Source organism: Leucoraja erinacea, chromosome 18, assembly GCF_028641065.1.
Source record: "Leucoraja erinacea ecotype New England chromosome 18, Leri_hhj_1, whole genome shotgun sequence".
Classification (NCBI taxonomy): Eukaryota; Metazoa; Chordata; class Chondrichthyes; order Rajiformes; family Rajidae; genus Leucoraja; species Leucoraja erinaceus.
In genome coordinates this window covers 1,266,023-1,290,958 of record NC_073394.1, presented here as the reverse complement: position 1 = coordinate 1,290,958, position 24,936 = coordinate 1,266,023, and the positions used below count along the sequence as shown (strand labels likewise).

Here is a 24,936-nt window from a genome sequence, read left to right as displayed (position 1 = left end):
TGCCTGTACACACTAATCCCATTCCCCTGCATCGAGCCTGTATCACTTTACTCTATCTGTGTCTCTGCCAAATGCCTTATAAATGTCTGGCAGTCATTTTCCTCTTGCCTGCATTGGTAGACATTCACCACCCTGTGTGTGGGGGAAAACTCGTCCCTCAGATCTACTTTCTGTTTCTTTTCTCTCACCTTTAACCTGTATTCTCTAGTTGGAGATTCCCCTACCTTGGGAAAACATTCTGACTCTGCACCAATTTTGTGTTGGCTGCAATCTTACTAATTGTACGTTCCCAAATTCCTTTTGATTTGTAATTGATAAATTATGAAGCAGTGTGCAGGCCATCTTTAGGCTCCTAAATAAACATATGCTCAGGCAACCGTACTCTGATGTCAGATTATTGAAGATAAAGCACGAGTTTGTAAATGGTTAGTCCAAATCTCTTTTCTACCTGATGTACTTGAGTTTGACTTGATTGTATTTATGTACAGTATTATCTGATCTGTTTGGGCAGGCAGCAAAGCAAAGTGTTTCACTGTACCTCGGTACATGTGATAATAATAAGCCAACAGCTAAAACATCATATAATATTAGATGTTTAGCATACTCGGTCAATAAAAAGCAGTAAACAAATTATTTGCACCAAGTACTCCACACTGTAATGCTCATCCTTTTAGCCAACTTTCCAAACAGCTTCACTTGATATTGATTTAAAGAAGCGTGCAGGCCGTGCCTCCTGCCGTGCCTCCTGCCGCTGCTGCCCCTGCCGTGCCTCCTGCTGCTGCTGCTGCCACGGCTGCTCTCTCAGGTGGAAGTATTTGAAGGGCATTGAAACTGAATCTTATTCATTAGGCACAGTCTGTTTTTCTTCTTGATACTTTTACAACTGTGTTCAGTTCATGTATTCACCACAGATATGGTGAGCAGAATGGCCCATTTCTGTGCTGTACATCTTTTATGATCCGTGGTCTCTATATGTTGTTAACTAATTGTGTTTGAAGATATTGAGAACATTATTTGAGACATCCATTGAGTGTTCTCCTTGTTTTTCTGTACCTGATTTAAAATGGAGTTCATCCATTCGGATTTGCACTTCCTTTTAGGTTATTGTAGTTTTTTTGGTCAGTCCCTCAATCAATTAGACGGTTGCTTGGTCTGTTTAGGAAAGAACTGCAGATCGAAGGTATACACAAAATGCTGGAGTGACTCAGCGGGACAGGCAGCATCTCTGGATAAAATTCTATAAAATATGAAATGTTCTCTACTCCCATCAGTAATAAACATCAGCTAATGCCGAGACGTTCACAACTCAGTGACATCATGCGCACTTCACAGCCACTCCATAGGAGTTATTTGATCTGTAACTAGGCATTTCCTTTTTTAATATTGCACCCCTATTGAAATGTACGATATGTTTTGATGTCTGACAATCCAATGTTATTTTGACCATAAGCTCTGCAGATCTTTTCCTGTCGAACATGTACTTAGTCATCATGTAATTGAAAATGACAAGATCAAGAAAAGGTGATCATATGATTATGCTCTTGTTAGTTTCAGTTGTGGAATAATTGACCTTATGATCGTGTTGACCTACCATAAGAGGTTGTGAAATGTTCTAAGCATGTCTTTTTTTTAAATTAATTTTCCAAAGTCATGATGTGGAATTGAGTGCACATTTGCCAGGTTGTCTGTGGTAAATGGCACTATTGCTTTGTCAGAAGTATTTGTCGGTCTGGTCTATTCCTCAAGTTCACAAGATTCTCCTTTCATTATTTTCCCTTTGGCATAAACAAAAAAAAACTTGATGCTCTTCAAAACAAGAGTTTTACTATGCAGTATGTACACCTTTTAACTTCTCAGAAGTCATGGCATTTTTCAATGTGTATTCATACATCATAAAACAGGTCTGTAAGACATTTTCCACCGCACTGCATCTGTTAATAATTTTCTTTCTTAAGTATGTGTGCATCTTCAGATGGACATAAAAGGAATAACTTTAGTGTATAATAACCACAATACCTATTAAATGGGTGAAAAGTCAAGCAATGGCACTTGCAATTTAATTCAATTTCTCATCTGCTGAGTAATAGAGTAGTTGGATTCTCTTAAAAGGAAAACAAATTGGCTCTAAAATGCTTCAGAAGCTTTGAGATTTAAAGAAAAATGACTGCAACCAGTCACAGCTTTCCATTATTAAAGACAGCACAATATTATATCACAAGATCAGTGCAGAATTAAAACCACAATTAAGCATGAACATGGAAAAACCACAAATCAGCCGATTTACCAGGAGGTTTCGAGCTTTCATTCTTCCTCCATGAGTCAATGCCCTCAAGAGACAAGGTGCCGGGAGGAAACAATATGCAGTCTGTCTACAGTTGCTGCTATTGCTATTGATGTCTCCAGCAGTAAGTTGTGTTGTGTGTGAAGCGAGGCTACTCCTTGCTGGACCACTGTCATAAAACCTCTTGATAATCTACATATAAACAGCTTATTTTGGAATTACTTACTTTTGCTTCTAATAACTATCTAGAACAAAATTAACTCATTAGCTGCTGATTATCCAAGGATCGTAAATGCACTCTTGGCCTCCACGGCCTTCTGTGTCAACGAGTTCCACAGATTAACTACCCTCTGACTAAAGAAGTTCCTCCTCGTCTCCTTTCTAAAAGAGCGCCCCTTTAAATCTGAGGCTATGACCTCTGGTCCAAGACTCTCCCACCAGTGGAAACATCCTTTCCACATCCACTCTATCTATGTCTTTCATTATTGTGTAAGTTTTATAATTTTGTTTGTTTATTCCTAGAGCGCTCCTTGCAGGTGGGGGATTTTCCACATGGACGTATCGACAAGGTTATGACGTTAGTATTCCAGTTTTTAGTCCAATGTTGACAGAAGCCAATCTACCCGAGAAGATTCCAGGGTAAGAACAAACAAGGACATTGCTAGCTGTAAAATAGATGTTCATCCATTATTTGTCAGTGTTGGATACAGGATTCTAATTTTGTTGGACAGTTTTCTCATCCATCTGTGTTTGTTTTGCTGCAAGTTTAAAATGTACGTTCTCCTTCTAAATTATATTTAAAGTATAAAGAAGTGAAACTCTTCCTCCTTCACTATAAAGCAAATTTGGCTTTGGTGAAGAGAACATTCCAAAGTTACAATCCACTTAGCATGTATTTGAAAAAGAATAAAACTAAATGTTAGTGAAATTGGTACCAGCTTGCAACGAAGATCTGTGAAACAACCTCCCATTATTCGGTTTGCATTGATTTCTGAAGACCTTAGATTATTGAAAGTCAGTTCCTTGAGTTTTACCTTTCTGTTGCTGTCATTTAAAATCGGCTAACAGTAGTTTAGTTTAGCGATTGTTTAAATATACTGTATAGCATGGAAACAGACGCTGTAGCCCACCGAGTCCACGCTGACTATCGATCTCCCATTCACACTGGCTCGTCCTAATCTTACTTTCTCACTTCCTGCTACTCAAGGCAATTTACAAAGGGCCAATTAACCTACAAACGCCCACGTCTTTGGGATGTGGGAGGAAACGACCTAATAGGTTGCCGTTTGTCCCAACATGCAGAAACCGCAGCTGCATTTGTTTGAATGGCTTATAAATCATGAATGAGCCATCGACTTTTCAGTTTCTCTCGATCATGGGATGAGAAGGGCATGAATGTACTGTAAATAGACACAAAATGCTGGAGTAACTCAGCGGGACAGGCAGCATCTCTGGAGAGAAGGAATGGGTGACGTTTTTGGTCGAGACCCTTCTTCAGACCCAACCCAACATCGTTTCTATCTTTGGTTTAAACCAGCATCTGCAGTTCCTTCCTGCACGATTCTTTACTGTCTTCCCGTGCGCAGTTGCTAGGGTACAAAACGAGAATGTCCCCACATCCAGTGGCTAAGTTTGACCTTAAAGTGTCAATGAATGAAGAAGCATTTTACAAAGGTTCATAGTAGAAATTTGCATTGTCAATTTTTAAAGCAAATCTCTTGTGGCCTCCCATTGTGAATTGGCAGCTATGTTCTTTAAGACAAGGTAAGTGTTTGATTACTGAGGGCAGTTGCATGTAATTTTTTTTGTTGGGAAGATGCATCAACTAGCTGCTTTAAAACATTTACAGGTGAATTGAGGTAAAGTCAACTTCACTGGGATATTGTGGGCTGGAAATACTTGCAACACCATTTTTTTTTAATGTTGACACTGAGATCGTATATTTTTTTAAATGTCTTTCAGTTACCGGATGTATTTTATCTTGTCGGCACAAACTGCTATCCATTCGGAATACCGTTCTGAACTGGAGACAATAGAGACAGAACACAAGGATGCGCTGCTGATCCTAGACAAATGCACCAATTTGTCAGATGGTGTTTCTTCCACATGGAAGCGATGCCACAAAAATCAGGTCTTCGACTATCCACAGATTCTGCAGGTATGTTTGATGAGTCTTTAAATTTCAGTCGTAGTTTTGAGATGGTTGTTATTTCTCCAGATACTACTGCAAAAATATTCTACCTAGACTCATTAACTTTGTTGAACTGTGTCTGTGGGACCATGAGGGGGAGAGGGGAGTTACAGGCACATTTGTACCAGCTGGTGCAACTTCCCACTTGATGCATTTTGACGTCCTTCTGGCCTTTTTTAAGCAGGCAAATATTGGCACCGCCCGAGTCTCACTGAGTCGCACTGGCCTGGGAACTTGCAGTATGTGAATCAAGTATCTGGAACTTTGTACATGAAGGGGGGAGAGTGGGCGGCACAGTGACGCCACTGGTAGAGCTTCCGCCTCATATCGCCAGAGACCTGGGCTTGATCCTGACCTCCTGTGGTCTCTGAGTGGAGTCGGCATTTCCTTCCTGCGACAGCATGGGTTTCATTCGGGTGCTCGGCTTTCCTCCCGTGTCCCAAAAGTTGCCCCTAATGTATAGGAAGTAGATGCAAAAGAGGGGTAACTTGTGACCAGTATGAATGGGTGATCGAAGGTCAGCGTGGACCTGTTGGGCTGAAGGGCCTGCTTCCATGCTGTATCTCCAAACCAATAACCTCTTTCCTAATTGCTGAAGACGGGAGAGTGGAGGTGCCGTTTAGTCCACCTTGTGACCCCCATGCATGCATGGGGGGGGGGGGCAATTTGGAAGTTTAAGCGCCCTTTACGGGCGACTATTTGCATACCTTGCAGCAGTATGCAAGCAAAGAATTTCACTGTGACTTGACAAAATATACATTGCTAGCATTGTAATATGCAGACGGTGGCATATCTCCCATTGTAGGAGGTGAACTCATCCAGCAATGGCAGCAGAGGGAGTTGATTCCGGGGGAAATGTGGGGATGTTTAGATGGCAATTTGTGTGCAGAACAAAGGTTAGAATCTGGCGTGAGCAGGTTTGTGAACAAAAGACAAAGCTGACTGCTAAAGAGCAAATAAAACAAGATTTCACCACCAGTGCGCCATGAGTCTTTAATTCTGCTTCAAATCTGTGCAATTGGTGGCAATTCCATGCCTCATTGGCAGCACCACAGCTTTCAAATCAAAACTTTGCTTCAGCTCCACTTCAGAGACTTGAGTGCAAATTGTACGTTGACCTCATTGGTGCAGAACTATTCCACATCTGCTCTTCAGCTTTTGTCCAGGTGATTGTTTGCCTGTTTACAAGAGATGAGCAAAAAGAGTGGCTGCGAAATGTATGGAGAATGGAATGGATTACATCTTCACAACTTTCCAGATCTTGGATATGCACAATTCCAGTACTTGTTTTTTCATTCAAAACATCAACAATTGTACTTTAATTTAGTTTAGAGAAACAGGCCCTTCGGCCCATTGGGTCCGCATCGGCCAGCGATTCCTGCACTCTAACACTACATATAGGGACAATTTTACAACCATACCAACCCAATTAACCTACAAACCTGTACATATTTGGAGTGTGGGGGAGGAAACTGAAGATCTTGGAGAAAACCTAAGTGCCGGGGGCTGCTGTCCCATCCTATGTCTTGGCAGTCTGAAGAAGGGTCTCGACCCGAAATGCCACTCAATTCCTTCCATCCAGAGATGCTGCCTGCCTGATCCGCTGAGTTATTCCAGTTTTTTGTGTCGATCTTCGGTGTAAACCAGCATCTGCAGTTCCTTCCTACCCATGTCTTGGATGAATGGCAGTTTTAATGGAATGAAAAAGAGCTGTGGTGAGATGGTGAATGATAATGTCCAATTACCATGATAGACAGCAATCTTACTCCAAGTTATACAAGATTCACTATTTCCCTGTGTACCCCTTCCATAAATTACTGAAGTGGCAACCTTTTCAACAACATTTTGAACACAAGAAGTTAAAATGTGCTAACCAGATGGATAACATCATCATGTGAGGCAAATAAAACAGCAAATGAGAACAGGCAAGATTGCCGGTGTCAGTTGTGACGAGAAGCATCAGATCCAATTTTCCAATGGGTGGCCTTGGCCGAGGCAGCAGTTCACAGACTTCAAAAGGGGCATGTTTTCTTATCCGTGGATTTATGTATTTAAAACAAAAAGCACAAATGGATCCAATTTCTGGGCAAGGATTAGTATCTTTCCGCCAATATCGCAGACTTCTCCATCACAGAGCTGCTTCAGCATATGGGCACCAGAACCAATGTATGTGTGCTTGAAGACTGGAGCACTGGAGGATCAGTATTACTGATGGTCCTCATGAGGTGTCGTGCCATCAGATTATTCATAGATAAAGTATGTTGGTTAGCATATTATAATTTGTATATACATTTACTACTCTATTTTGTAAACCACTTGGATGAAGCTCTGAGGCCAACAAGGGACTTCAATGACTATCGCCAAATGCAGCTGTGAAGTTCCTCTATATAAGAGCTGGCCAAGCCCTCAATGATGACTGCCAAATGTGAGCTTGCAGCAGTTAAACATGCCCTGTAAGCATTCATTACTTGTTTGATAGATCATAGACACTACATCCTCTATCCTGTATAATCGGTACTTCCAACATTCGCATCTTGTGGCTATGCTGTACATCATCCATGAGATACTCTGTTTCAATTCACCAAAGCTTTGACACCATGCTCACCAAACCTGTGACCTCTACGGTTTGGAAAATAAAGGATAGTTGATGCATCGGGCCAGCACTGTTTTTATTTCCTCTTCAACTGTCTGTCACATCAAGCTTGCTCCATGATATTCCTTCTTCATTGCTGGGTCAGAACATTATCTCCATCTAACAAGGCATGGATATCTCAGTAATTCAAGATGGCAGCTCACCCCCACATCTCAAGATGACAATCGGAGATGGACACTAAATGGCAGTGCTTTTTGCTGCAATGTCAAGATCCCTTGAATGAATAGAAAAACAAAAGCAGATGTGCATTAAATTGTCTAACTCTGAACTCTTGAGTTCCCTCAAAGCCTAGTTGCCTTTTCTTTTCATCTAAGAAGATCCTTAAAACTTCTGATGAAACTTTGTTCACATGCATTATTTTCCTTTAACTTGGCGAGTTCACTTTGATTACACTACACAATGCTCTGGAACATAAGAACATACTAAAATGAGATAATGTTGTTGAGACAATATTTTCTCCTTGTGTATTATTAAACTTTAAAGTTTTTTAAAAAATTGCATCCTTCTCTGCAGGAGCATCATTCTGTAACGATTCATGAAAGTACATATTTGATATCTTGCTATTCCAAAATTGGATGCATCCATCACAAGCTTATACATCCATTAGTGTTACATTTAAAAGAAATTAACACATTTTGCAGTGTCTAAGTCAGTATTTTAGTCTGAGATTCAGGAAATTGAAAAACTTTGGTTGGAGAATAATCCAAGCATGTCATCCCTCTAATCTTTAGAAAAAAATCAGCCATTTAAAATATCTTCTGTATCCATAATTAGATACATTTGAAATTCAGGAGACAAGGAACTGCAGAAGTTGGTTTACCAATATAGACACAAAATGCTGGAGTATATCAGTGAGGCAGGCAGCATCTCCAGGGAACATTGATAGGTGATGTTTCGAGTCGGGACCCTTCAGAAATATTATTGGATGTTAATATAATTTTAATGAATCTTAAAGATTTAGACAAGACTTCAGAGATACAGCAAGGAAACAGGCTCTTTGGCCCACTGAGTTTGTGTCAACCAATGATCACTAATGCACTAACACTATCCTACACACTAGGGACAATTTACAATTTACAGAAGCCAATGAACACATAAACCTGCACGTCTTTGGAGTGTGAGAGGAAACGGGAACACCCGGAGAAGACCCAACGTTCCCACAAGGAGAACGTACAAACTCCGTACTGCCAAGCACCTGTAGTCGGGAACTAACCCGGGTCTCTGGCGCTGTGAGGCAGCAACTCTACCGCTGCGTCACCGTGCCCACCCCTAAATTTTCACTTTTGTTTCCAAAAATAATGAAGTATTTTTCATCGCATTGTGGCGTCACCTGATGGTCAGACCACACGCTGTCGAACCCTCGTCAGTGGTTACGAGGACTGTCACATGACCTCATGGGTTAAGGGGAGTGTCCTGCTACGTCAGCACATCTTACCTTGAGATCATCAGTCAACAGGTAGCTGGGCTAGAGGCAACACCTCGCTCAGCAGCAGCAGCAATGACTCAATATGTTAGTCCCAAACGCACATGTATGTCAAACTTTTCTCACCGAATAAAGTAACCGCTTGATCACAAAGTTTGGACTCGCTACAACATAATCATTTTAAAATAATTGTTTTTGAAAGAAGAGTGATGTTTATGTTGAAGTCACCTGCGGAATTCCCTGTGTGTTGGATTTGTACCATCAGCTGGAATGAGCCAAATGGCAGATGTTTCAGTTTTGTTTATTGTCACGTGTACCAAGGTACAATGAAAACCCCTTTGTTGCGTGCTATACAAGATGTCCATAGCCAGAGTTTAATGTTTAGCACTTCCTAAGGTGCGACACTCCTGCAATAAGGAGTATCTCTCTAGATTACGCTATCATACCATTGAAAGAGAGTTGCACACCCAACTGATCAAAGGTGTTGAGAGGTGAATCAAGCTGTCAGTGTCCCATAGAAAATGTGTGAAAAATCCCTTTGTGTCTCAGATGGAAGATTAGTTTTACGTATAGAAAATAAACTTTCTAATGAAAGTGGTTCTTTTTTAGATGACAATCCATCACTCCAGCAATTGTGTTTTTAACAAAGATCGTCGTATGATTTTTTTTCATGCCAAGAATATGCTAGTTTTGGGGAGCAGAGAATGGAATATATCTGCATAACTTAGCGAGAAAACCGAGCCATTACACAGAGCGTGGTTGAATATAGATTCCTCGTGGAATTATTTTCTTTGTCATTTTATCATTTTAAAGATGTGGATGCCAACCAAACTAATTCTCTTTTATTGATGTGTATAAGAGTAGAGAAGAAACGAGAGGTTTTCAGCCCGAGGTTGGAAAGGTTGTCATTACTTTAGATGATTCTGTTGTGAACTCTTCAAGAAACTATTGTTTGAAGAAGCTTATAACAGCAGATGGAAAAGATTTGCTGTTGGGTGTCCAGATAAGGAGAAGCTCGGCATATGTTCAATCCCAAAGGTACTCCTACACATGGTGTTCAAAGGCAACTTAAATCAAAATACATACACAACTATCATGTCAACCTTCTTCATTACAGGGGGGTGGGGTGAGGGTATGTTGAAGGAAAAAATACACCACTCGGTCTCCAGATTTATGACACTACTTAGAAAACGTTGCTGCCATACGACCTTTCATGCCAAAGTAGTATCTGTATTTGCTGTCCTGAAGTTGAACTAGTGACTTCATGTGCCATTATGTTTCTGGTATCTTTTAATGTTTAGGTGAGATTACTCAACCTCTAAATATACTATAAATTCTCCCAAATTGCTGCTTTCAATTTTGATCGTTTTTCCTTCTAGTCCCATTCAGTATCATTCTGCAAAAACGCACATCTTTCACCAGGATGTCAAAGGAGTTCTTTCACTTTGAGACTCGTACAATTGTTGCTTTATGTGCAATTTCTCTATTTAATGTGAAAATGTATTTGACTACGTAAACAAATTCACAAATTCATTTTTATATTTAGCACCTCTCAGTTTATTACAAGAGACTAAACAAGATGAGGGTTTTATTGTCATATGGCCCGAAACGGAACAATGAAATTCTTACTTGCAGCAGAACGACAGATATATAGACCTAGTACTCTGTAAAACCCACAATAACCAAAAAAAGTTAAAAACCGACAAATAAATAAACAATACTAGTGCAAAGTCAAAAATAATGCCCCTAAGTCTACATAGATTGGAGCCTATATGATGGCTGTAGTGTTTAATAGCCCGATGGTTGTAGGGAAGAAACTGTTCCTGATCCTGGACGTTGCAGTTTTCCTGCTCCTATACCTTCTTCCCTGTGCCTGGAGTGAAATGGTGTGGGTCTCTGATGCTGGCTGCCCTTTTGAGGCTGCCCCTGCTGTAGATCCCGTCGAAGGTGGGGAGGCCAGTACCCATGATGGACTGGGCCCATGTTTGCCACTTTTATCTTTCATGGGCATTCGAGTTTCCGAGCCAGGTCGTCAAGCGGCTGTTTTTAAAGTGTTTTTTGACTTTCTGGTTATGGTGTCTCTGGTAGCATCAATAAAAATAGCATGCAGGTACACAAGAAGTTGGATTAGAAAAGACATTCAAGTATGTTTCTTTTTATTCTGTGGTGTATGTGGCTTGGAATTTTGTAAATGCTTATTCAGCCTTTACTGGGACCAAACTTTTCACATAGGACTTTGGTGAATCTTGCACACATTTATAGATACATCGACCAATAACAGCTTCAAATATATTCCTGCAGTTGGTGCTATATAAATGCACAGCTATGTTGTCCTCTGCCATCAACCGTCTTCATTCCGTATGACCAATGGAATTGTTCTAGCTTTTATAAATTGTACAGTATTGACCTCCCATATTTAAGGATCTGTATATTTTTAAAAGATGGATACAAAATGCTGCGTAATCCAGTGACCCAACACATCACCGCTTTCTTCTATCCAGAAATACTGCCTATCCCGCTGAGTTACTCCAGCATTTTGTGTCTATCTTTCGTGTTAACCAGCACCTGCAGTTCCTTCCTACACTCTATATTTTTAGAGGTCGTGTATCATATTTTTAAATGAGTGATAAAACCAAAAATGTTCAGTATCTGCAATAATTTCAGATTTCATTCCAGCTGAGATGTTTAGATAACTAATGTGATCTATTAAACTCTTGTAGTCTGAGATTCTCTCTGCAAACTGTTAATGCTGCTCTGGGTTAGTTTGTATCCTCTGTTTTACTGCTCATAATGTCCCTCTCCGTAGGTCTCGCTCTTTGGTAGAAAATGAAAATAGAAGATAACCATTTGCACTTGTATCAGTACAGGTGCGATGGGCTGAAGGGCCTGTTCCTGTGTTGCATGCTTCCATTTCCTACAGCAGAGCTTTATGTACATAGATAACTGAAAAGAGTAGAAAATAAAAAAGCATTAAGCCTAATGGTAGCACAGTGGCGCAGCGGTAGAGTTGCTATCTTATGGCGCCAGAGACCCGAGTTTGATCTTGACTACGGGTGACGTCTGTAGGGAGTTTGGACTTCTCCCTGTGATCGTATGGGTTTTCTCCAGGTGCCCTCGTTTCCTCCCGCACTCCTAAAATTTGCAAGTTTGTAGGTTAATTGGCTTCTGTAAGTTGTCCCGAATGAGTAGGATAGTTAATGTAAGGGGTGATTGCTGGTCGGCAGGGACTCGGTGGACTGAAAGACCTGTTTCTGCATTGTGTCTCTAAAATCTAACCAAAGAGGTTTGCAGGTATGATGAATGATAGGCTGATCTCTTATCTCTTTGACAGGAAGCCACATTTTGCATCGTGCTGCGTGGAGCACGGCTTGGACAAGCTATCCTGAGTGATGTTCTTCAGGCAGGTTGCATTCCAGTCATTGTTGGCGATTCTTACATCCTCCCATTCTCCGAAGTGCTGGACTGGAAAAGGTAAGTTCATAGGTGATAGGAGCAGAATTAGGCAATTTGGCCCATTCTATCTTCCCACTCCATTCTCCTGCCTTCTCCCTATAACTCCTGACATTGTACTAATCAAGAATCTATCAATCTCTGCCTTAAGAATATCAATTGACTTGGCCTCCACAGCCTTCTGTGGCAATGAATTCCACAAGTTCACCATCCTCTGACTAAAGGAATCCCTCCTCACCCTGTTTCTAGAGGTGCGTCCTTTTATTCCGAGGCTGTGACCTCTGGTCCTGGACACGCCCAGTGGAAACATCCTCTCCACATCCACTCTATCCAGGCCTCTCACTACTCGTAGCTAAAGCACTGCAACACAAAACTGAAGAGGATTTAGAGTTTGTGAAGGATACACAGGTTTCAAGACAATTTAGCCAAGATGATTAAAATGTGGCAGATGCATTATGTGTGGTGTTATTCACTTTGATGGCAAAAATCCAAGCTGACAGTGAGAGATTGGGTCTTTTGAATATACAAAAGGACTTGGATGTTCTTGTCTTTGAGAACAAACATACATATACACCAAGGAGAAAGTACAGAAGCAAGGATATCTTTCTACAGAGGGCCTGTTTCCGCGCTGTATCTCTAAACAAAACGAAAAATCTATATTTCCATGATATTACAGTGGGCACACACAGTTTACTTAGTTTGTGCAGCAAGTCATGGTCTCGACTTGCCTTGTTCCAAGTCCATGTGCTACCAAGACTCTGTGGTAGCTGAAATCCAACACAAATGGAAATTGCTTGATTGGAAACTGCTTAACTCTGGGAGGAGGTACCGCAGCATGAAGAGCGGGACAACCAGGTTCTGCAACAGCTTCATCCCCCAGGCCATAAGATTACTGAACAATCAACAAAACCGAGGCTAGAACTTTTTAAATATCGACACTTTTTAAAAACTTTTTATATATATTTATTTTACAGAACCATGCACATGAGGCATTTTTATGGACGCACCTAGCACTTTTTACTATTACCTGATTTTGGAGAGTCAAATGCAACAAAATTTCGTTATTGGTGCACTGTGTCTAGGTGTATATCTGAATGACAATAAAGTTTTCATTCATTCATTCATTCATTCATGTCCTCAACATGAGAGATTGCTTGTGGGAAGAACAGTATATGCAGAAGGTGGCACGCATGCCCAATGTTGCCTTGAGCAGATGTAGACACTTTATCCCTAGTGACAATAACAAGCACTCAAGTCCATGGTCCTAATCAGAGTTTAATTGCTTGCTGAATTACTTTCTACAGATATAAACTATTGATGCTAAAGTTTCACATGTGGGTTTGACTTTACAAGGCACAGCAGTACTGTCTGCTTTTCGGGCAGCATAAATCAGTGGGAGAGGAGAACATAGTGGTTTTAGTTGAATGGATCAACTAACCATTATCATCGGGTTTTTTTTCCAGAGCTTCTGTCGTTATACCAGAAGACAAACTTTCTGAAATGTACAGTATTTTGAAGACTATTCCTCAGCAGCAGATTGAAGACATGCAAAAGCGGGTATGGCACAGTGAATCTCTTCTCTAGATGAGGCTTCAAATTGCAAGTGGATTTGGTAGAGCTTCCATGTTGCTTACACAATAATACAAATAGTAAAGATGATTGCAAGATGTGCAACGGGCAGGAGTCACCAAATATATAGGGATGATTACAGAGTATGAAGAATAACATTTGGGTGATGAATAAGAAAATATTTTCTTCCTGATTTGTGGATAAAAATGAAAGTTTTCCATTTCCATTGTATTATAACTGATCACCTGGCACCTGCGCACTGACAGATTGCCCAGACGATATTTAGATTTAAGATTTTGCACAATAACATAATGTTTTCCAATTAATATTTTTCGGTGAGTTTAAAGGGGGAGTGAGAAAGAGGGATCCTTTAAATTTAAAGCGAATGCTGGAGTTGGGGGTGAGGTGTGTATAAAAGGAATATGGGCTAGGTAAGCTGAAAGGGAGCATGGAAATGGTGTTCATGTGTGTTCAAGGTTACGTGAGGACAGGAACCCGATGAGCTAGATGCCTTTGGGATTTACAAACTATAAAATAGTCAATTGTCACAGTTTTGATGTCTTAACTTGTAGGTATATTGTACCACATCTGAGTATTTAGCACTGTAGAATAATCAATCCTCTTTAACTCTGATAATTTCTACAATACCTTGTATAACCTTTAGCTGCTCCACAGAAAGTTTACTCCAATCTCAAGTTAAAATGTTTAAAGTAATGCAGATATACAAGATTGTATTACAGAATTGGATAATCCCAAAGTCCTTCATGATTACACTTTCAAGTGCAGTCACCAGATAAATGTAGAGAAAGATCAAGTAAACTGGTCTTTTTTAGACTTTGAAGAAATGTTGTCAGTTAGGACTGCACTGGGCTACTTGCTCTTTGAAACTAGGATAGTAAAATTGTTCTGCCCTAGTTGTCTTCATCAATAACATTGTGCCTTTGACAATGTTGCAGTTCATCTAAACTCCACGAAAGAGACAGCATGAATCTGACAGGCATTTGTTTGATTCAGAAATTACCCCACTACCACTGAGCCAGGCTGGCAAATAGCTGCTATTATTGTTGTGCACAAAACATTCTTTACATTTACATTAACATCCTAATCTGTAGAGTCTTGCGTTGTTCATTTAAAATCAAAGGATTTTTTTTAAAGAGCACATGTACAAAAGTTCTATTCTTTAAACTGTCCTCACAGTTGTCCATAGGTCACTAAAGTAAATGGGCCCAGATGGGCAATGGCCCCTTGTACAGCTTCAGTTGCTGTCTGCATGTTCCCGTTACATATGTATCATCAGAGGCAGCAGCAGTAGACTGCTCTCTAACCTTGCAATGGACCACATCTGGCTGTTTCGAGCAGAAACGCTATCGTTTACCAAGCAAAATTCAAAGTGTGTGTCAGTGGTGAGTGCTTGTGATGTTCAGTTCCTGCATCTCTAATCAATCTTTACAAGACTTTCAAAGAAAACTTCTTACAACTTACTATCTTTATGGATACTAGTCCTCTTAAGTTGAAGTTTATCATATCTATCTTGGAATAGATTGAGTAAACACACTGTCTCTTGCCCAGAGTGGGGGAATCGAGAAACAAAGGACACGTGGAACCTGAGGTAACTTTCACACACAAGGTGGAGGGTGTGTGGAACGAACTGCCCGGAGCAGGTAGTTGAGGCTGGGACTTTCGCAATGTTTAAGAAACATTGAAACACTTACATGGATAGGGCAGGTTTAGTGGGTTATGGGCCAAGCGCAGGCAGGTGGGACTAGTGTAGATGGGGCATGGGGCAAGATGGGCCATAGGGCCTGTTTCCACACTGTATCACTCTATGACTATATCCATCCTTGAAAAATTAGCATGAGGCTAGCCTAAAATCATGTACATTTCTGTTACTGTGAGTGGATCGGGGACAATTGCAGTTGCAGCTCATTTCTTAGTCATAGTGAAGTGCAGCAGAAGAACAGGCCCTTCAGCTGACTGAAGCTGCCATCCATTCTTTTATGAAGGTATTTTTCTACACAGTGATATAAAATAAATATATACTTATTAGATCTGATAACTTTTGCTTTGAACTCACATATTGCCTCCAAAGGAAAACCATTTGCATTGCTTTCAATTGAAATTTATGTCATCAAAAATGTCTTTAGAAGGTGTGTATTTATGCAATGCTTGCGTGGACTTTCATGGTATCTTGCATAGCTCAATAACCAGTAAAGCTTCAATGTATAATTATTACTGAAATTACTAAATCGCTTGAGACGTTTTGTATTCTGAAATCATGAAGAGACTTCACGTAGGAAAATGAATGTTGCTGATATCAGGTAACTCCAGCAATTTTGCTCTATCAAAAAATAATTTGGGCATATATCTTGAATTGGCATGTCTTCAATAAGGAGGTTGGAGGTGGAATAGCACAAGTAGTATTTAACAAAATATGTGATGAAATGTGGACACAAAAAGCTGGAGTAACTCAGCCGGACAGGCAGCATCTCTGGAGAGAAGGAATGGGGGACGTTTCGAGTCGAGACCCTTCTGTCTGAAGATAAGAAGCGAGATCAGTTACGAAGCAGAGAAAGTTGCAGCTACTTTCACAAGTTCCCAGAATAGTTTTATTTCTTCTAACGTATCTTTATTTCTTGAGTTGAACCACATTTCATCACCTGTAGGGAAGAACTGCAGACTCTTATTTAAATCGAAGGTCGAGACAAAATGTTGGAGTAACTCAGCGGGACAGACAGCATCTCTGGAGAGAAGGAATGGGTGACGTTTTGGATCTGAAGAAGGGTCTCGACCGGAAACGTCACCCATTCCTTCCCTTCAGAGATGCTGCCTGTCCCGCTGAGTTACTGCAGCTTTTCGTCCCTATTCTCCCTGCTCCTTTACTCTTCTCCGTCTGATTAACTCCCATTCCTGTGTGCCATATTTCCCTTTTTACTCCCCCCTCCTTCCCCTACCCCATCCCCTTGCTTCCATATCCCTCCATCCAGCTTTACAATTCCCACCTCCTCTTCTTTGCTTATCTGACACCCTATTGTCTCCCTTTCTCCTCCAGCCTTTGTCATTTTCTCCACCCATCTGCCAATAGCTCCCCCTCCCCTCTATGTCCACCTGTCACTTATCAACCTTTGCCCCATCGGCCATCTCTTTTCCAGCTTTCTGCCTCCCCCACTACATCTTTCTGAAGAAGGGTCCCGACCCAAAATATAATTTGTTCATTCCCTCTGCAAATGCTGTCCAATCCACTGAGTTCCTCCAACAGTTTGTTTTGATCAGTGATGGTTAAGTTATTGGAGATAATTTAACACACAGTCTCTTGCCCAGAGTGGGGGAATCGAGAAACAAAGGACACGTGGAACCTGCGGTAACTTTCACACACAAGGTGGAGGGTGTATGGAACGGCATTATATGCATTTGAAAGGCATTATATGCATTTGAAAAGGCAAGGACTGATTGGGGATAGTCAGCATGGCTTTGTACCTGGGAATTTGTGTCGTATGGATTTGAAGGAGGTCTTTGAAGGGTGAATAAGAAGATTGATGAGGGCAGTGTGGTAGACATTTTCTACATGGACTTATAAAATAATGAGAGGAATAGATCGGGTAGATACACAGAGTCTCTTGCCCAGAGTAAGGGAATTGGCTACCAGAGGACACAGGTTCAAGGTGAAGGGGAAAAGATTTAATAGGAATCTGAGGGGTAACTTTTTCACACAAAGGGTGGTGGGTGTATGGAACAAGCTGCCAGAGGAGGTAGTTGAGGCTGGTACTATCCCAGCGTTAAAGAAACGGTTAGACAGGTACATGTATAGGACAGGTTTGGAGGGATATGGACCAAGCGCAGGCAAGTGGGACTAGTGTAGCTGGCATATGTTGGCCGGTATGGGCAAGTTGGGCTGAAGGGCCTGTTTCCACACTATGACTATATGACTCTGACTGTAAGATGTTGTTTAGTTAATTGTCACGTGTACTGAGGTTCAATGAAAAACTTTTAATGTGTGCTACCCAGTCAGCAGAAATACAATACATGATTACCATTACCATTTACAGTGTACAGATACATGATAAAGGAATAACGTTTAGACTATTATTAAGGAATTATAAGATTACTAGACTCGCACGGAAGGGCTGGTCCCCCAATGCAATATTCCACCTCTCCACCAAGCTAGCATGGGTCCAGCACAGTGAGTGCAGGGCCAACAATCCATTTCAATCCATTGCAAGTCAAACCACTTCAAGTCAAGTCAATCACAGGGCAGACAGAGCCAGCCAACAATATACAATCCATTTATATGATCTAGCCAGAGGATTCAATAATGACTGCAACTGAAACATGGCCAAATGATAATATATGTTGAAGGTCTGAAAGATCTTGTAAAATAATGTTTTAAAGTCAGTGCAACATAGACAACCTGGTTACCTAATGGTCTCCAAATTTGAGGAAGGACATTCGTGCTATTGAGGGAGTGCAGCGTAGGTTCACCAGGTTTATTCCCAGGATGGCGGAACTCGTATGTTGAAAGAATGGTGCGACTGGGCTTGTATACACTGGAATTTAGAAGGATGAGACGTGATCTTATTGAAACATTTAAGATTATTAAGGGATTGGACAGTCTAGAGGCAGGAAACATGTTCCTGATGTTGGGGGAGTCCAGAACCAGGGGCCATAGTTTAAGAATAAGGGGTAGGCCATTTAGAACGGAAATGAGGAAAAGCTTTTTTACCCAGAGAGTTGTGAATTCTTTGTCTCAGAAGGCAGTGGAGGCCAATTCTCTGGAGGCTTTCAAAAGAAAGTTAGACCTCTTAAAGATAGCAGTGAAGGGATATGGGGAGAAGGCAGGAATGGGGTCCTGATTGTAGATGATCAGCCATGATCACAGTGAATGGTGGTGCTGGCTCGATGGGCCGAATGGCCTACTCCTGCACCTATTGTCGATTGTCTATTGACCCCAGCAGACCATCTGCAAGCCAGGATCCATCTTCATGTCTGCCGAGCTCTGACGAGCTAATCAAGAACAGGGGACGTCAGAACATGTGAGACGAAGCACATTGAAGAGCTCCTGAATCAAGGTCCTACCACAAGATGAGTCTAACCCACAGCACATTATCTGGCACAGTTTTGCTTCTATCCCAGCGCTGGAAGGAGTTGCAAAGGACATCTGACGGTTGAAAACCAAAATGTCATCTGGAACAGTTCGAAGCCCAGCTGAAGCTCTATTATCCCTGTCAGCTGGGCTTCTAACTGTTGGCATAATAGAGAAGTATTCATAACCTCATCTCCCTCATTTGGTCAGAAGAGCATGTTGGGGAATCTTGGCTGCTGCTGATTGTGACCATCTTCAAGAAAAAAAGGCCAGCTTGATTGCGGTGATGATTGTGGGCTCCCCTTGCTGAGCTGCAGGGCATGTCGTTAGAAAGCCATCAACACCTCCCACGGTTGAATTGGGAGTTCTGTCCATCAAGAAACGCGAAGAAAATGTTAACAGCACTGACCATTGTACATAGTATTCTTTATAACCTCACAAAAAACTTTGTCAGCTGACGGGGATAATGGAATTTCCTTCTCAAATTTGGTTATCCTCAAAATGTAATTCTCATTCAACAACTGCAGAAGTACAAGCAGCAGCGTACATAACCAGTGGGTCTGAATCCCACTGCAAACGGGATGGAGAAAGCAGTGACATTGCACCAGCCCTCTTCCCAAACATCCTTGCTGTAATCTTGCATCTACCACCATTTGGACGCCAATGGAATCCTTAGTCCAGCTTGGCTTAGGGATATAGCATGCAAACTGACCCTTTGGCCCACTAGGGCCATGCTGAACATCGATCACCCACCCACTTTCATTCTAATGAAAGATAGATGCACAATGATGGAATAACTCAGCGGGACAGGCAGCATCTCTGGAGAGAAGGAATGCGTGACGTTTCGGGTCGAGAGAAGGCATTCCTTCTCTCCAGAGATGCTGCCTGTCCCGCTGAGTTACTCCAGCATTTTGTGTCTATCTTCGATTTAAACCAGCATCTGCAGTTCCTTCCTACACACTAGTTCTAAGATTATCCCACTTCTGCATCTACTTCCTTCACATTAGGAGCAATTTTTGGGATGAGTGAGGAAACCGTTAATCTGGGAAACCTTGTCATCTTATCTAATTATGTAATGCAGACAGAGTTTGTAAATCTGTCCCCAAGCTGCAAGTCATTTACCAGATAGTTGCTCCAACTCTTGGCAAATGTTTCCAAGTTGTTGCACCCCAATTCCTGATTCAAGACTCTGCCAAAATTATGATGTGCTGAGAAAGAGCAACGTTCGTTCTGCTTTGACTTTCGTTGGCACTAGACCAAGTGGAACTGTTGGGTCCCTGTCACACGGGAGGCCTGGTCCCCCAAGGTAACCTGTTCGCCCAGCGCAATATTCCACCACTCATCCATAGCCCCCAACTGCGCAGGCTCGGCTCATTTTACCAACACTCCCTCCCCCTCTCTTCTTCTCTCCCCTCTCCTCCTCCGCTCCTCCACTCCCCCCCCCCTTCACCTCTCCCTAATATATAGATAGATTGCAACATAACCAGTGGTTCTCACAGAGGATCAGTTTGGAAATCAAACCATCACACTTTCATTTGGTCTCTGAGTGTTGAACATAGTCCAGGATGTACTAGCTTTCTATTTGGGTCGAGGGTTCCCAATATGATGCCCAATCTCAGGTTTTCAATCTAAAGGACATCAGTTTAGATTTCAGAGGCAGCGCAGAAACAGGCCCTTCGGCCCACCGAGTCTGCACTGACTAGCAATCCTTGCACACTAACACTATCCTATACACACCAGGAATAATTTTACAATTATACCAAGTCAATTGACCTGCAAACTTGTACATCTTTGGAGTGTGGGAGGAAACCCACGCAGGTCACAGAGGGAACGTACAAACTCCACACAGACAGCACACGCAGTCATGGTCGAACCTGGGTCTCACTTGCTGTAAAGGGCCTGTCCCATTTTCACGACCTAATTCACGACCTTTTTTACTCGTGGACATTTCATCATGCTAGAAAAAACGCCCCGACCTACTTGATGCCACGAGTACCTACGACTAGCATCACGGCATGCTACGACCTACCTACGACCTGGTGACGACCATGCTGCGAATACGAGTCGAGGGCAAACTCGGCAGAGGTCGTGAAAGTGGGACAGGCCCTTTAGGCAGCAACTCTACCACTGTGTCACGTGCCAACTTATTTGCATAAAAATCTGATTGTTATTCATGGCTGTGTTGTATAGGAGAAGACATTTTAGACATTTTAAAGATTTTCCAATATGAAGTTTTGCGTGCAGCCACTGCTTTCCAACTTTGTCCCATATTTTATAAATGGAGTGCCCAGAAATAACACTTATATTGACATAAGACCACTTGATATATTCATCTGAGATTCCTGTTATTTTAGCAAAGGAGTTAACTTGTTTATTTTAAAGTAGTTACACTTTTAAAATGGCAAATCGGGATTTGTTAATTTGCATAAAGTGTTACCAGCATTTTGTGTCTACCTTCGGTGTTAATTTACATACATCTCTTCAACAAAAATAAGGTTCGGATAAAATAGTTGAGTCTTTTTGTTTTGAATGTAGTTTAACCAGTGTTGGTGTTAAATGCATTTCGTTGTCTCTGTACTGTACACTGACAATGACAATTAAAATTGAATCTGAATCTGAAATACTACTTAACACTAGCGGTAGTTCTACTTTCTTCACCGGCAGACAAAATAATAAATACAATCAACAACTAAGATGTCATCAACAAAAAATGACTGACAGTGAAGAGTTTCAGCAAGTAGAGCCTCACTACCTCACGATACCATAGACCCAGGTTCAATCCTGGCCACATGAGCTGCCTGTGTGGGGATTCAATACTCTCCCTGTGGCCGCATTTGTTTTTACCGGGTGCTGTGATTTCATGTCCCAATGGTCTACATGGCCGGTTAACTAGCCACTGTAAATTATCTGAAGGATAGAAATGGGAGATTGATGAGAAAATAAATTAATGTTGGTTTATGGTCAGCATGGACTCGATGGGCTGAAGCGCTTGTCTGAAGAAGGGTCTCGACCTGAAACATCACCCATTCCTTCTCTCCAGCGATGTTGCCTGTCCCGCTGTGTTACTCCAGCATTTTGTGTCTCTTGCCTGTTTCTGTGTTGTTTCATTTTCTGTCTCTACTTTTCTGTGAGTTGTATTTATTATCACTGCCTCTATTTTGATAGTATTCAATTCTGTATATGAATGGTGATATTGGATGCTGAAGGAGTTTTACATTATGGTCCCAGTTCGAAACCTGATTAAATTGTGAATGAATTCTGACTTTTTGCATTCATGGCCACTTTTAACCCCAATCAATCTTTCCTTCCCAATCTTTCTTATCTCCCTCATTTGATTGATAATACCTTGGTCAGTGGTGTAATGAACTTTCTTTGTCATCCTGGTACTCCCCTCTCTTCATTCTGATACTCAAAGTATTCTATCTGACACACTTTTCCTCCTCCTTGTATCCAAAGTCTCATCAAATAAAGACAACTTGCAGCCTTTCTTACACTTTAACTCATTCGTTCCTGCTATTCTGAAGCATAAGCAGCCTCAACACAAGCCTTTATATAACCCCTGATAGCAATTTCTATTTCAGTTTCAACCATAGTGGTGCCCTGGGCAATATATTTCTTTCACATTGATTTGTTTTTGAAAAATAAAAGTGTTTAGGAAAATAATACAAGCAAGATTGTACTTGGGTTAATTTGGAGCAACTCCCGAAACAGTCCAAAGGTTCAAGAGTGTAGGAAGGAACTGCAGATGCTGGTTTAAACTGAAAATAGACACAAAAAGCTGGAGTAACTCAGCGGGACAGGCAGCATCTCTGGAGGGAAGGAATGGGTGACTTTTCGGGTCAAGACCCTTCTTCAGACGAAGAGTCTTAAGAAGGTTCTCGACCTGAAACATCACCTTTTCCTTCTCTCCAGAGATGCAGGTGTGCAGGGCCCTAGTGTCCCACGGTAGGAGTTCATTCCAAGAGCTCTCCCGAGTTTAAAAAAAAAAAAGTCAAACTTGTGGTAAACACGGAGAATGAACATAGCGGGTACGTCGGAGCTCGGGGACGTCTCTTAGCGCTAACGGCAGGTAGGCTCGGGAAGACTCGTGAAGATTTTTCAACATGTTGAAAATTGTCCACGAGAGCCCCGAGTACCGACGAGTGGCCATTACCGTAAATCTCCGAGTTCGAATCAGGGCAAACTCGGGAGAACTCTTGGAATGAACTCGTACCGTGGGACAGAGCTTTAACAGTTTATTTCCATCCTATTCTTTTCCACTTAGTAAACTTACATTGGGTTTTTTTTTTGTAATAAAACACACTTTTGAAATAACCATATTTTCTTGTTGGTTGCTTAGCGTAGAATAGTATTTCAAAATCATTGGATTCTCTTTGTATCAGAGGGTGCCCTATTCTCATTTAAATTCATACTCATTTTAATATTGGTATGAAACTCCAGTCTTTTGCTTTTTCATTCCACTATGTATTCCACTATTGTTACAGGAAGTACTCGTATGCCATTAAAATCTACCAATAACATTAATGTAATGTCCATGTGAAAATGCTTGCGTTTCCGCAGATCTGTTGGCCATTGGGAGGAACAAGTGGAAGATGAATAGTAAAGAATATGAAATGCAAGAATTTCTCTCTGTGACTGAAACCAGATTTTGCATGTCTGTTAATGATATATTGTGCTCTGACAGTACCTAATAAATCCTCCAGAGCATGGTGCTTTGGAAAATGTTTTGGTCTTAAGTCAGAGTGCAGTGGTGTGATGCATTTATCATGTACCAGGGTTAGATGTGTCCATTTGAAGAGAGAATGAATAATGGTTAGTATCTATCAGCACAACTTATTTATATTTTTGTAGGACATCATGACACAGTTATTTTGCCTGAGGAGGAGGGATTTAGACTTGCATTGACAAAGTAATTCAGAGATTTGATTTGTATATTCTCTTTAGAAACAAGTCGATAATTTAAAGATTCATTTTATTCAAACTAGTTTAGTTTAGAGATACAACATGGAAACGGCCCCTTCGGCCCACTGAGTCCACATTGAATGTTGTATCTCTAAACAGTTCTAAACTGGACTGTAGGAAGGAACTGCAGATGCGGGTTCAAACCGAAGATAGACACAAAAAGCTGAAGTAACTCAGTGGGACAGGCAGCATCGCTGGAGAGAAGGAATGGGTGACGTTTCAGGTTGAGTCCCTGCCTCCGAATGAAAGTCACGGAAATGACCTGTTTACACGAGTTCCATGTTATCCCATTTTCTCATTCACTCCCTAAACATTAGGGGCAATTTTAGAGGTCAAAGAATCTGCAAACCCGCACGTCTTTGGTCACAGAGAGAGCATGCAAGCTCCATAAAGGCAGCATCCAAGGTCAGGATCGAGCCTGGGTCTCTGGCACAGTGAAGGGCCTGTCCCACTTGGCCGTCATTTGAAGATAGACACAAAATGCAGGAGTAACTCAGCGGAACCGGCAGCATCACTGGAGAGAAGGAATGGATGATGTTTCGGGTCGAGAATCTTCTTCAGTTTGAAGAAGGGTCTTGACCGAAATGTCACCCATCGCTTCTCTCCAGAGATGCTGCCGGTCCCGCTGAGTTACTCCTGCATTTTGTGTCTAGCTCCAATTGTCTTGGCCCCGCTCTGGGAGTGGGAGTGGGGGCGGATCCGGGTCCGCAACGGCCGTGAGCCCCAGGCCGAGCTCGCCGATCGTTTGCCTGCTTCTGCTGCTGTTGGACATGAGACGTTGCGCCGTGCCAGGGTCTTGGGCCTGTCCCACTTTGGCCGTCAGTTACGTGACAGGCCGGTGGAGCGCGAAATCCACACCACTCCATGCGCCCGTCCCGCGCTACCCACATGCTAGCAGGTCGCGTAGATGCCGGGCGAATGACGGCCAAGTAGGACAGGCCCTTGAGGCAGCAGCTCTACCAGCTGCACCATTGTGCTGCCCAATATATCCAATGTCTGATGTGTAAATGAGTTATCAGCATTGGAGATGGGGCAGGAATAGATCGTGTGCCCCAAGCTTGCACTGCTTTTCAAAGACTGTATGGTCTTCCATCTCAGTGCTACTATATCACACCATGTCACTTGATTTCCTTAGTTCTCAGTACTCCAGGAGAGTCTTGCAGTACTCGCAGAAGAGAGAACTTCTGGTCTACGCTAATGTCAAATTATGTTAAAAAAAGATTAAAGCATATGATATTAAATAGAATCATTAAAATTTACGTATAATAATAATCATATATTAGCCAAGTATGCCTTGCAACATACGAGGAATTTGATATGTCATAGAGTC

The 24,936-nt window shown here is 41.7% G+C and overlaps 1 protein-coding gene across 3 annotated transcripts in view; it reads left to right on the top strand.

Annotated features, from left to right (window-relative positions):
• ext2 (exostosin glycosyltransferase 2) overlaps window positions 1-24,936 on the top strand; it is a 169,169-nt gene that overhangs the window by 95,782 nt on the left and 48,451 nt on the right. For all 3 annotated transcript variants that reach the window (XM_055649128.1, XM_055649129.1, XM_055649130.1), the window contains exons 4-7: window positions 2,804-2,920; window positions 4,244-4,439; window positions 11,880-12,019; window positions 13,462-13,555. In XM_055649128.1, coding sequence (XP_055505103.1) covers window positions 2,804-2,920; window positions 4,244-4,439; window positions 11,880-12,019; window positions 13,462-13,555 — 547 coding nt within the window. The remainder of the gene's footprint in view (window positions 1-2,803; window positions 2,921-4,243; window positions 4,440-11,879; window positions 12,020-13,461; window positions 13,556-24,936) is intronic.